Below are 12,981 nucleotides of genomic sequence, written 5' to 3' on the forward strand. Positions count from 1 at the left end.
AAACAACAGTGACCCCCGAAGCTCAGGCTGGCCACCACCCTCTGTGTCATGGGATCCCCCAACTCTGGGGTGACCTCAGTCCACACACAATGGGGTCCCCAAATTCCAAGGTGACCTCCATCCCTCACATCACAGGGAACCCCAACTCCAGGGCAACCATGGGGTCTCTCAACCCCAGGGTGACCTTGGTCTCCCAAACCATGGGTTCCTCCAGACCCAGGGTGACCTCTGTTCCCCTTACAACGGGGTTCCCCAAACCAGGGTGATCTCCGTCCCCCATACCATGGGTTCCCCTAAACACAAGGCGACCTCTGGCCCTTAGACCATGAGATCCCCCAACTCCAGGGTGACCTCCATTCACCAAACAACAGCGCCCCCAAATCCCAGGGCGACCTCCACCCCCTATAGCATGGGGTCCCCCAAACCCAGGGTGACCTCCATCCCCCACAGCACAGTCTCTCTCAGCCCCAGGGTGACCTCTGTCCCCTACACCACAGAGTCCCCCAACGCCCGGGTGACCTCCATCCCCCACGCCAGACCCCCCAGCAGAGGGGCTGGGGCGGGGATTGCGAGCGGCGGGGTCACACCAGCCCCATCCCACCCCTCCAGCACAACTCCCACCCGGGGGGGACCCCGCTGCCCCCTCCCCACGGCGCTGCTGGGGGGGGTCCCCGTGATGGGGGGGGGGGGGGGGTCACTCACCCGCGGGCCGCGCTGTCCAACGGGGGCTGCGCTCCTCCATGGGCAGCGCCGGAGGGAGCGGAGCGGAGCCGAGCCGAGCCGTGCCGAGCCTTCCCCCGCCGCTTCCTGCTTCCCTCGGCGCCCGCCCGCCGCCCCGAGAGCCGCACGGCTGGAGCGTGACTCACCGGGGGCCGGGCCGGGCAGGGCAGGGCAGGGCGGCGGGGGCGGGGGCGGCGGGCACCGGGAGCGAGGCACGGGGCGCTCCCAAAACAGGGATGCTGGGCAGGGGGCGGAACCCCCCCCCCCCCCCCCCAAACCCGGCACCACCGGGAGTTCACCGGGAATGGGGGTTCACCCCGTGCGGGGGGGGGGGTCCCGCGGGGTCTCCGCAGCACGCCAAGAATTAGGGTGATGGGGGTGTCACTCCTGATCACGGCGTACAGGTGACCCCGCCCCACATGTAGAGATGGGGGGATGCCTGTGCCAGGCACTGATGGGGGCAAGGGGTTGGGGTGGGATCCAGGCCTTTGACCCCCACCCCAAAACTGCTCCAAGATACCCCGGGGCTCAAGGGTGCCAGCGTGGCCCAGCACAGTGAGCACCCAGGGTGGTCCTGAGCCCAGACCCTGCGGAAATAAGGGGTGTTCCCAGGGCAGCCCCCCTCGGGGCACCCCAATGCCCCAGGCACCCCCTGCACCAGGCGTGGGAGAGGGAACAGCACTGTCCCTCCCAGGTGGGGATGGTGGTGGTCACCCCTGTGCCATCCCACCATCACCTGGGCTTGGGGACACCAGTGACACGAGTGGGGTGGGGCTCAGCCCACTCGCACAGGAGGAAGTTGCCCATCATTCACCAGCCAGACAGGCTCGGCTGGCTGGGACAGGCCAGACCCCCACCTCCCTCGGGCAGGAAGGAGGCTTCGGTGAGGAATCTCGTCCTGGCACTGCCAGCCACGAACTGGCATCTCTGCAGGAGGAGACACAGGCCATGACAGGGACACCCAGCCGTCCCCAAACAAACTGCCACACCAGCACACACACATCCCCCGAAATCCCTTCCTAGCTCACCCTTGCCTCTGCATCCCCTCCATCCTCCTCCTCTTCCTCCAACAGGCCCCAGTGCCCGCCACGCCGGTGCTGCCGCGGTGCCGCTGCTGCCCGCCACCCCCCCCACTCCTCCTCGTGCTTCCCCCCCACCCTCCTCGTGCTTCTCCTCCCCCCCAGTTCCCTTTTCCCGTTCTATTTTAAATTTTTATTGCATTCTTTTTAAAGAATACAGAGGAACAAATGCCCTTATCAGCAATTCTCACAAGGTATAAAGAGCCGCTTTTATCTCCTGCCTTTACTAATCTAGAGCGAGCCAATGCCTGTTAATTTTTTAATTTTCCTGGTGAATGCATTTGTGGTTCCATCAGCATCCATCCGGGCACGCACGCAGGATCCCCTCGGCATCCCAGCCTAGCCACCCTGGCATGGGATTGACACCGTGCTGGCAGAGCAGTGCCTCATGGTTTGGCAACCACAAAGGGGTTTTGTGCACTGGGAAGTCCCGTGTGTCACACGAAGCTCAGCAGGACACCCCCGGGATGTGTCACACCCCCAAGATACTGAGGTGCTCCCACAGATGCCAGCCAGGCTCTGCCTGGCCACAAGGAATGCTGACAGTGTGGGTCTCCACGCTCAGCACGGGGATAGATCCCATGCCGAGCTGTCCAGCTGTCATTGTCACCCTCTCTGGCCGAGGTCCCCGCAGGGGCAAAGGGGGGGTCACCCCTGTGTCCCCCCCGGAAGGGACGCAGCTCAGGCTGCACGCACAGCAGGGCTGGGAGCGCAGCAGCCGGACGCGGCGCGCAGATGAGATGTGGCAGGCGTGTAACAAGCCATTAGTCACTGTCACCTTTGCCCGGCAGCCACTGGCAGGGTAATAAATCCCAGGCTGACTCCAGCGGGCCCGTTCCAGGCCACGGCTCCCAGCTTGCCTCCACACCACTGCCGGCTGGGCTGTGAGCAGCTTGTAAATGCATCCCGGCCCCCCCCGGGGGACACAGCGCCTTGCGGGGTCCCCAAACCACAGCCAAATCCCTGTGGGGCTGATCGATGGGTGACACGGGCCACTGCATTCCTGAGAAGTATCCTTAGGGAATGTGAGGGGTCACAAATCCTCAGCACCAAGCAGCCCCCTGGCCCTGCAGGCTGCCCCTTGCCTCTCCCTGCCTGCCCCAGCTTCCTGCCCGCTGCACCTTGCGGTTCCTGACTCTTCCCAGCCCAACGCCAGGAACCGGCATCGGCAGTTGTTACCGGATCAAAGGAGCCTGGCATGGCCCAGCACAACACGGCCCGGCGCGCCCGCCGGGAAGGGCTGGCAAACAAGCCGGTCCAGGGAGGCGGCAGGCGGGAAGCACGCGTGATACCTCTCCTAAAAATGCTGCTGCTCCTGACGGACAGGGCGGCCGAGTCCCTGGAGCCGCGGTCCATCCCAGCCCCGGGGGCCCCCCAGCTCCCCAGCACAGCCAGCCCAACACCGCGGCTCTCCCTGGCACCCACGGCCTGACTCACGGCCCCGGGGATGGTGGGCAGGGACTGCGGTGCTGTCGGGGTCACCTTCCCAGCGGGGCTGCGGGTGTTGGATCCCAACCCCAAGCCGCTGGGCATGAGCCTTCATCAGGAGTCCCAAGCAGCACTATGGGCTGATGGTCACCCCGCAGTGGGACAGGGGACATCCCTTGCCAATGGCAGCCTTGTACCCTCTGGTATCCCCCCGCATCACCTACTTGTGGCTCCAGCGTCCGCGCCCTCCGCATCCAAAGGCGTCCGCTGGCCGATGTCCGGGACAGTGCCGCCCGTTCCCAGGCTCTCCCCAGCGCTGGCCACCCGGTGCCGGGACTCACCGGCCGCAGGCTTGGTGGCGGCTGTCTCCAGGGACGAAGAGGATGCCTGGAAGAGAAGCAGGACAGAGACTCAGTGCCGTTGTCTCTCCCGGTCGGAGCAGCGCCGGCACGGGTGGGGGGCACAGGGGGGGTTCGGGGCGCACGGACACAAGATGCTTTTGTTTTCCTGCCGGCCGGTGCACGTGGCCAGCACGGGAGCCTCACGCCAGCCCGCGCCGTGGGGCTACAGCTGGATCCGGCCGATGGCTCCCAGCACAGCCAGACAAGAAAGGCTGCAGGGGGTGAATCAAAGCGGCGTCCCCTCGCCCGCCGGCAGCAGCTGGCCGGTTAGGCAGCTCCCGATTACTCAACCGGGCAGTGTTTACTCGAGATCAACAACCCCCCATCGCCTTCCCTGCCAGGCAGGCGAGGGAAACGTGCTGCTGGGATGGGGATGGCATTCCCGCTGTGCCTTGTTTGGGGACAGTTCACCCTCCTCGAGCCCTGGGCGTTGGTGTGGCCTGGGGTTTGTTGTAGCTGTCACCCTTCTGCCCGGGCACACAGCTTGGGCTGTCACTGCTCCTGTTTAGCTTTAATAAAGCAACAGCCAGTGACACCACACTCGTCCCAGTACTGTTGTGCCACCCAGGGAAAGACACACGGACAGCCCAGGTTCACAGGATGCTGTGCCCACCCCAGGTACGGTGGGGCGCAGGTGACCTCCCCCTGCCACAGGTGACATCCACAGGGGACACCGTGCGCCTGATCTGGGGACATTAGGACCATGGTGAGGATTTTACGTTGATCCTGTTTTTCTCAGGATTACTCCTATAAACATGGAGATGGATGGTCGGTGCTTTGCTGGGAAGCCCTTAGACTCAATGAGCCACGCACACGAGCGGACGTATAAATTTACCGTTTGCTTCCTGGAAAGGTTTAATTTATGGAATCCATATGGCAGCGCCGCACAACCGCGAGCGCTTGGCACATCCCGTGAGTCCTCGAGTGCCACCACGTCCCAGCCCCAACTGGCGGGGTGCCACCGGCTGCCCCGGTGATGGCAGGATGCTCTTCTCTTTCCCAGTGATTAACAGAAGGTGACTTTCACAGCGGGCAGGGGACAAGCCCAGGGATCAGTCCCCATCCCTGACAGCTTGGTGTGGGATCCCTGGAGGTGGCAGGGATGTCTCCTGAGGGAGGCTGTGCCACCGCTCCTCCTCCCAGGACAATGCCACCAGCACAGCAGGCAGCAATCCCCTACCTGTGGGCATGGGAAAAGGCTGAGGCGCACTTTGATACCCAGAGAAACTAATGATTAATTAGCATTAATTACTCCCCATCATGTGTCACAGCAGCATTGGGCAAGACGCAGCTGGGAAGTCGCAGACCAGGGTCTTGGTGGGGAAGGTGGATTTTGACAGCTGGGCCAAGGCTGGCACCCTCCTGCTCCCCAGGGAGCCCCCCCAGACCCCAACCCACACCCCAACCCACCCATCAGCCCCACAGCACCAGCAGTCCCCACCCCCTCTCTTTTCCTGCCAAGGGATGCTGAGATGCAAAGGCACCAGAGATGGGTCCCACCTGCCCAAGGGCAGCCAGGATCCCACCCCCCCCTCACCACCCATGTCCCCTGGGACCCCCAGGCTCCGCATGGAGCACCGGCCGCCTCCTTGCTTTAACTTCACCCTGCACTATCTGTCAGCAAATCATCCCCGGTTACACAGATGAGGAATAATTGATGCAAAGGAGCCATCTGTTTGCGAACACGGAATATCTGCTCAATTAGGAGGGATCTGTCCACCGAGATAAAGCATGGCGGCAGCCCCTCGGAGCGGGGGCCTTCCTCCCCAGCCACGTCCTCAAAGACTCAACCCCAATGAGAGGTGAGCAGGTTGATTTGGGTGCTAATTTGCTAAGCAGCACCCTGAGGTGCTTGGGAAGAGGCTGGGAGGGAAGGGTGCTCTGCCACCAAGTGCTGAAGTTTGAGGGGAGAGCTGGCAGATCCCCCATGTCCCACTGTGATAAAGCTGTGATAAAGCTCAGCTCCTCCTGGCTCTGGGAGATGCTTATCCCACGTTTCCAGGGATGGAGAGAGGGGACCAGGATCTGTGCTTGCCGAATTGTGCTGAGCTGAGGCCGGCCCGCTCATGACACACAGATAGACAAGCCTGAAACAGCTCCCAACACATCCACGACAGGGATCAGGGACACAGGGCACAGCCTCAGGCACATCCAGGTCAGGGGTAGCAGTGAGGTGACAGCAATGTGACATCATCATGTGATGTTATTAACACGGGAAGAATGGAGCTGGCACGCAGGTTAGCTCCACAAGTGACAAAACCACAGGGAAAAGGCTCCAAGCAGAGCTGGCAGGGATGGCCCCATGGCATGACACTACTCAAACCCCTCCTGGGTGGCATCTACCCCAGCAGCTTCTTGGTACGAAGGACCAAGAGCTCGAGGAGGGTCAAAACAGAGCTGGTGGCCTGCAGGGACAGGCATAGAGAGGCACTGCCAGACACCACATCAGCCGTGTCACCTGTGCCCCACACCACCAGCATGGTGCCCCCCCTGCCCTTGGCACGGTGCCTAGGGCAGGCAGCGTGGCAGTCCACGGAGAGAATGGCACAAGGGCAGGGGATAGTGTCCCCATGTCCAGTGTTCCCACTGTCCCCAGTGTGTCCCTCCCCGCCAAGGACACATTCCTTCTGCTCCCGTCACTGGGCTAAATACCTGCCGCAGCTCCCAGCTCTGCCCCCAGCTTTGGGATGGCAGTGGTGGAGTGGGAAAGCAAAGGGCAGGAGGCCACGCCAGCGCACTTCCTGTGCCTTCGGGACACCCAAAACCGTGGCTTCCCCATTCTGCCTCGCCTGCTGCTGGGACGGGCTGCGGCGTGCGCAGCGCCGATGCCACCCGCCCACGGAAATGCCGCCCACGGAAATGCCGCCCACGGGAATGCCCCGGGCACGGCAAAGCCCCCACTGCATCACCCCAACCTCCACCCTCCCGGCTGGCAGCACCCCGGAAAACCCCTGCGCTGCCAGCAGCCAGGGCACCGGGGGTGGATGCAATCTTTGGCTCTTGGCTGGCATCACCCCAGCAAGGCGGCGGGCACGGAGCCTGGCAAGCACCGGCACAGCTGCACCGGCTACGGGGTTTGGCACAGCGTCGCTGCCAGCTCCGGTGAGTGAGCAAGGGATGAGGTGAGGAGGATGCCCAGCACAGAGGGGCACTTCCCAGGGCATGCAAAGAGCGCTGGCTGTAAGGCCTGGGGGACACAAACCCTCGCTGTGCCCCAGGTCCTCGCAGGCCAGGGAGGCGGCACTCAGGATAAAAGGTGATTTTGGAGCGTTGAGGGCTGCAGGAGCAGGCTCCCCCCAGTTCCCTTTGTCGCTGAGGCCCTCCAGCCCCCTGGCTCCTGCTGGGGCTTTATCACAGCACAGCCCCTGCCGTGTGTTCCCCCAGACCATTCCAGCTGCTCTTCCCTCCAGGAAGCCTCTGCCCTTCTCATCCTTGTCCCAGCAGCCTGAAAACACAGGGTTTTCCCCCAGAGCAGGCTGGGGTGCCCCCGGGGTGCTGGGGACCCTGCTGGTGGCATGGCTTGGCCCTGATGGGTGCCCACAGGAGGCGTGGTGGCTGGGCCCATGCATCTCCACCGTATTTAAAGTTTCTCAGGCGTGTTTGCTGGCGGAAAGTTGGAACCTACAATTACAGCTGTGCTAACTCCTCATTAAAGAGGGGAAGGGGAAAAAAAAAAAAAAAAGGGAAAGAAACAATAGTCTCCAGACAGAGACACAGTGCCGTTAACTCTTCCCAAGATGGGGATGTGGCCCCTCAGGAAATTCATACAGCTGGAGGGATGGGTCACAGTGGTGGCAGGTGACACCACGCACCGAGGGTCTGCCCATGAGCATCACTGCCCACCCAGATCCCCGCTCCGTGTCCCGGTGCAGCGGCGGTGCCGGCTGCGCCGCGGCGCCCGCGTGGGCACGGCTGCGGCTGTGCCGGAGCCGTTTGTCACGGCAGGGCTGCGGTTCCCGCTCGCTCTCCAGCAGCGACACCGTGACGCCTGCTCCAGGAGCCCACACAATATGTTCGCACTCATCTCGCAGCTGCCCCCAGACAGCCCGAGGTGCCGCGCTCCTCGCCGGCGCGGGGGCCGGTGTGTGCCAGCAGAGCCGCGACGTGCCGGCAAGTCCAGGCGGGAACTGGCACGGATGGAAGGGGCTGGAGACTGTGGCCAGGCTGGATGCCACAAGGGCAGACGAGGCTGGAAACACTACTGGCATGGGCAAGGGATGCACCAGTGGCCCCCCCCATGCCACAGCACGCTCAAACAGGCTGTGCCACGAGCCCTGGGAACAGCGGACGGGGGGACAGGCCTGGCTGTGACCCCTGTGTGTCACTGCAGCCGCCCTGCACCACGTGGAGCAGAAGCCAGGGTGCAACACATGGGGTGAAGCACATCCCCCCAGGACCCCACGCCCAGCGAGGGTCTGACCCTGTGGCCACCCCAGCATGACCACAGTCCCCCTCATGCCCCATCCCCGGGGAGCAGCAGGTCCCTGCGTCACTCTCCAGCCCCCCCCCCCCCCCCGCCGGCGACACCACCTCAGCGCCACGGCCGCAGCGGCTCTGACAGCAGCTAACGAGCTGCAGGCAGCAATTTGGGTTATATATAGCCCCAAAGTGACTGCATCTAATTGCTCCAGCGCACACCGGCCCCGCCGCGGGGTCCGGGTGCTGGGCTCAAGGGGACAGGGTGAGCGGCACGTGCTCAGCCCCCTCCCCCGGCTGTCACCCCGTGTGACCCCCCGGGCACCCTGAGGCTGGCGTGGCACAAGCATCACCCCATCCACGCCAGCCCCGAGGAGCTGGGGCCGTTCCCGGCAGCTTTGTGCCGGGCCATAAGCGGCTTTGGCTAAAGCCGCCGTCCCAGCCCGTCCCAGCCAAGGGGACCCTAAGGAGCTTTTGTCCCCTCTCATTAAGGAGTTTCGGCCAGGGGGCCCACGGGGCGCAGCACCCAGCACCCCCTCTCCACAGCCTGTGGGCTCCAGCCAGCTGCTCCGGCAGCCCCGGCAGGGAGGCACGGCTGGAGGGAGGGAGGGAGGGAGGGAGGCGCTCCTTTTGTGGCAGCCCCCATCCCCTCGCAGCAGCTGCCAGGCGGGGCGGCGGGCGCGCAGATGCGGCCGGGGGAGGTGCTGTGTGTGTGTGTGTGTGTGTGTGTGTGTGTGTGTGTGTGTGTAGGGGGGTCCCCCGCAGCGGCTCCCCACGCCGGCGGGGCAAGCGGCGGCCCCCGCGTGCAGCCGCCGGCGGGGAAGGGGGGAGCCGGAGCCGAAATTGTTTGCCAGCTTCCTCGAGACGGCACAATGGAGGGCGCGCAGGCGGATCCGGGGTCAGGGGTGAGAGCAGCAATAAGTGGTTTATGCCTTTTGTGAAGAGGCTGAACTGACAGCTCGCTGGATTAACAAAGACGTCCTCTGTTCCCGGGCAGGTCATGTGGAAAGCGCTGCGCCGACCCCTGTCACTTCTTTTTTTTGCAAGAACAGACATTTGTTCGCCAGCGAACAGGGAGGTGATGGAGGGGGAGGCGGGGGGCACGCAGCAGCCCGCTCCCGGCTTTTCCTCGAGCTCCTCTGGGGCTCTGGGCGTGGGGATAGGCGGCTGCTCGCTGCTCCGGCAGCCCCGGCCACGCCGTGTCACCTCCCGTGCCTCAGTTTCTCCAGGTTATGGGAAGAGCTGTGGCTGGTGGGGATGTCAGCTCCTCCACCCCACACCCGGGCAGTGCTGTGTTCCATAGTGCTCCACATCCACACAAAATTCCCCCCGTGCTCATCCTTCCATTACCCCAGCACCAGGCTGGCTGGGCAGGATGGGACCTGCTCGCTCCCTGTCCCATCGTGGGGACATTTCTAGCTCGTGTTTGCCAGTGCCTGCCAGGCTGGGGAATGTTCCCTTCAGCCTCCTTTCAAAGCAGGGAAACTGAGGCAGAAGAGGATGTGAGCATCCCACCCATGCATGGACAGCAGGGCTGGCAGCAGCACTGCCACTCCTGGTCCTGGCCCCGCCGGGAACAATCAGCTTTTTCAAATCCACAAGGATTTCCTCAAGGTTGTGCAGCGCAGAGGCTTTGCTGTCATCATTAGACTCCAGAGTTAACAGCTGCAATGCTGCCATTCCACACTGAGACCAGCTGCCCTGGCTGGGGCAGTCACTCCCTGGCCTCAGGTGTCCCTGCAGCTCCCACCTCCCTCTGTCACCACACCCCAGCCCTGGTGTAGGTCCCCCAGAGACCACGGGGCCCAAGGCTGGGATGGGAGGGATGCAGCTTGGTGTCTGCCACCCAAATCCTTCTGATATCCCACAGGACACGCAGCTGCTCGGCCCCAGCCCCTGCTCCCAATCCCCATCTCGGGGACACCACAACCCAGCACGGCTCACCCACCTCCAGCTCCAGAGCTGCCGGGCAGTGTGTGACCAGTGTCCCCTCCCCGCCACCCTAAATACCTGCCATGGGAACCAGAGGCTGCCACAAGGGGCTTTTCACTCCGGAAAACCCCACCCACCCCACAGCGGCTCAAGTTTTCGGGACATTCCCACACGTGCCAATCCCTGCGTGCTTAGGGGTAAACTGAGGCAGGGCGGAGCAGCCAGGCCGGTGCAAGGCTCTGCCGGGTGAGGGGACACATCTGGGGGTCCCCATCCCTCTTGGACTGGGGAGGGGCACGTCACAGCAATCCCAGCCAGGGCCACGCTCCGGCTGGGCGATCAGCTCGTGGCACGGTGGCATTAAAGCCCCAATCCGTGTCCCTCAATCCGCCGTGTCCCCCTTCTCCATCCCGCGGGCAGCTTAGCGCCCGTTCCCGGCTCCCGCCTGCCATCTAAAGACGGACTTACCGCCAGGTCCGGCGCTGCCTTAAGCCGCAGATTAAATGGGAACCATCTGCAAGGGGAAACTTTAATGCAGGATAATACCTGGCACACACGCCCCGCCGCGTCACCGCGCGCCCCGCGCCAGGTGGGCGCGGAGCCCCGCGGTGGCATCGAGTCCCTGAGCGGCCGCGGGGATCTTGAGGCTCTGCACACGATGTTCCCATCCTCCTGGATGTCCCCATCGTCCTTGCTGTCCCCTCCTGGCACAGCCCTGTGAGGATGCACGGCTGGGAGCTGCACGCCCAGCCAGCCCCCCTGTCACCAGCCCATGTCCCCCCACAAAGGAGCCACCCCAGGCAGGGGACACTCAGGCATGTGGGGGGGGGGGGGTGGTCCAGCCAATGCCCCACCTGGTTAATTACTTTAAGTGATTAAAGTCTCTTCATCAGAGCAGCAGATTAGACCCTGCAGCTGGGAGCTGTTTTCCCTCACAATCTCCTCCCCCAGGGGACAACAAGGGAGGGTCCTGCACTGTCCCCATTTTTAGGAGCAAATCCCACCTCCTCAGCCCCAAAAAGGTGGCCCAGGTGTCCTCTGTCACCCCAGCCTGGTGAAGCCCCCAGGAATGCCCAGACCAGCAGCATCACCTGGGGTGCAGCGGGGACATGGGGTCACCCAGGCTGTCCCTAGTGCTAATGGGGACAAAGCTGGGCTGAGCACCACACAGCCAGGAATGACCTCTGCGGGGAGGAGGGATTCCTGGGGGGGCAGTGAACCCCAAAGCTGGGTGGGGAAGGATGACACGCCTCCTGCCAACTCAGCACCCCAATGAATTACACGGGATCACAAGTCTGTGCTCAGGTCAGCAGGGAAAGGAGCCAGGGAGGTTTTCCACCCCTCCTGATGGAGAATTTATGGCCAGGATCCACTGTGGGCTCAGTAATTAGTGCTGGGATGCTGAATCAGCACCTGGCCATCCGTACTGAAGGGATGGAGCTGGGGGGGCTCTGGGACTGATGGTGGCCCCCCAGGAGGGACACAGGGGGCACTGGGGTGACCCAGCAGTGCCTGACAGTGGAGGGGGCCATCCCTACGGCTGGGAACACTGGAGGAAAGCTGGTAGCCCAGCTATCCCATCCCAGTCTGCTGCTCCAGGACCAACTCCAGCCCAGGATCCCTCAGGTGTTACTTTGGGAACACCCCAGAATGGACAGAATCCCCCATCCTGTTCACCTAAAGACAAAAATCCCTCTGACCCTCCCTTCACAACCTGGATACTGCATCCCAGGATGCTCAAGCCCTGGGATGCCCGAGCATCCCAACAGCTGTGCCCGGGCAGCCCTCTGGCCTTGACGGCTGCCATCAATTTCCCGAGGTCGGGAATGGCAGGGCCGGCTCCCCGGCAGATCCAGCCTCTGCTCCGTGGCTGATTACAGCCATTTCCCTGCCCGTGCCCCCTCCCCGCTGTCTGCCTCCTGCCTCCGTCTGCTGCCTGGTTTTATGAGGGCCATTTCCAAGAGGTCGCTGGAAATAGATTTTTATCACCTCGTGATAAATATCGTTTATGGTGACATTACTGCTCCGAGCAGCCGTGCAGGGGAGGGAGGAGAGGCAGGAGGACGCCCTCTCCCAGCCCCAGCTCCACGGGGCACAGGCTGGGCCCCTCCTCGTGTCCCCTGTCCCCATTCCCGGAGGTTCGGGCAGCGCCATCCGACACCATCCCTCCCTCCCTCCCTCCATCCCTCCATCCAGGCGGCAGGAACAGAGGGAGCTGCATCATTAGCCCCGCGCGCCATTAAGCACTTAAAAAGCCATAGGAATAAGCCGCGCCATTAGCTGGCAAGCGAGCTGGGAGGGGAGGGATGCCCGGAACCGAGCATGGACCAGGGAATGTCACCACCCCGAGGGCTCCCGTGTGTCCTGGAAGCGGGGGCAGAACCGCCCCCCTCCCGCACCCAGCTCCAAGGTGGAAAACCAGGGGCTTTCAGAGCTGACACATCGCTTCTACAAGGGGTGACGCCACTGGGCACCTCTCCAGAGGGACTTTTCGGCACGCTGGGGAGAACCGGCTCCTTGTTCATCCCCCTCCTCTGCTTTAGGGTTGGAGCTGGCACAGAAAGCCGGGAGAAAAAGCCACGGCTGAGCTGACAACTGCAAACTCACGGCAGCGGTGGCCCCGCGCGTTGCAACCCTGCACGGAGGTGACCCGGCAGCCCAGGGGAGCAGGGTCCTGCCCCGGCCGAGCCCGCGGGAGGGACAGCTGCCAAGCCATGCCCACAGGCAGCTGCCTCTGGAAAAGGGCACGGCAGCGGGCAGGGGGCCAAGGCCAAGCCGCTCTCCGTGCCAGCCCCGCCACACACAGCGCCGGGCACCGGCCACCCCCGGGGGGAACAACTGCCCCGTTCACCGGCGCCAAGGCGAGGGGGTGTCACCTGAGGGGACAGAGGTACAGTCCCCAGGGAGACAGAGCTGGGGTGCAAAGCAGCAGCAGAACTGCACACCCAGCAAAGAGCAACCCTTGCCTGCAGGCAGAGCGCGGCACTGCCAGCCCGTGCCAAGAA

General features: G+C 63.6%; 1 protein-coding gene across 3 annotated transcripts in view; it reads right to left on the bottom strand.

Annotated features, from left to right (window-relative positions):
• The window catches only part of GSE1 (Gse1 coiled-coil protein), a 99,826-nt gene that overhangs the window by 60,809 nt on the left and 26,036 nt on the right, over positions 1-12,981 (bottom strand). For all 3 annotated transcript variants that reach the window (XM_053987836.1, XM_053987839.1, XM_053987837.1), the window contains exon 2: positions 3,452-3,614. In XM_053987836.1, the coding sequence (XP_053843811.1) occupies positions 3,452-3,614 (163 nt within the window). The remainder of the gene's footprint in view (positions 1-3,451; positions 3,615-12,981) is intronic.

This window comes from Vidua macroura, chromosome 11 (assembly GCF_024509145.1).
Source record: "Vidua macroura isolate BioBank_ID:100142 chromosome 11, ASM2450914v1, whole genome shotgun sequence".
Lineage (NCBI taxonomy): Eukaryota > Metazoa > Chordata > Aves > Passeriformes > Viduidae > Vidua > Vidua macroura.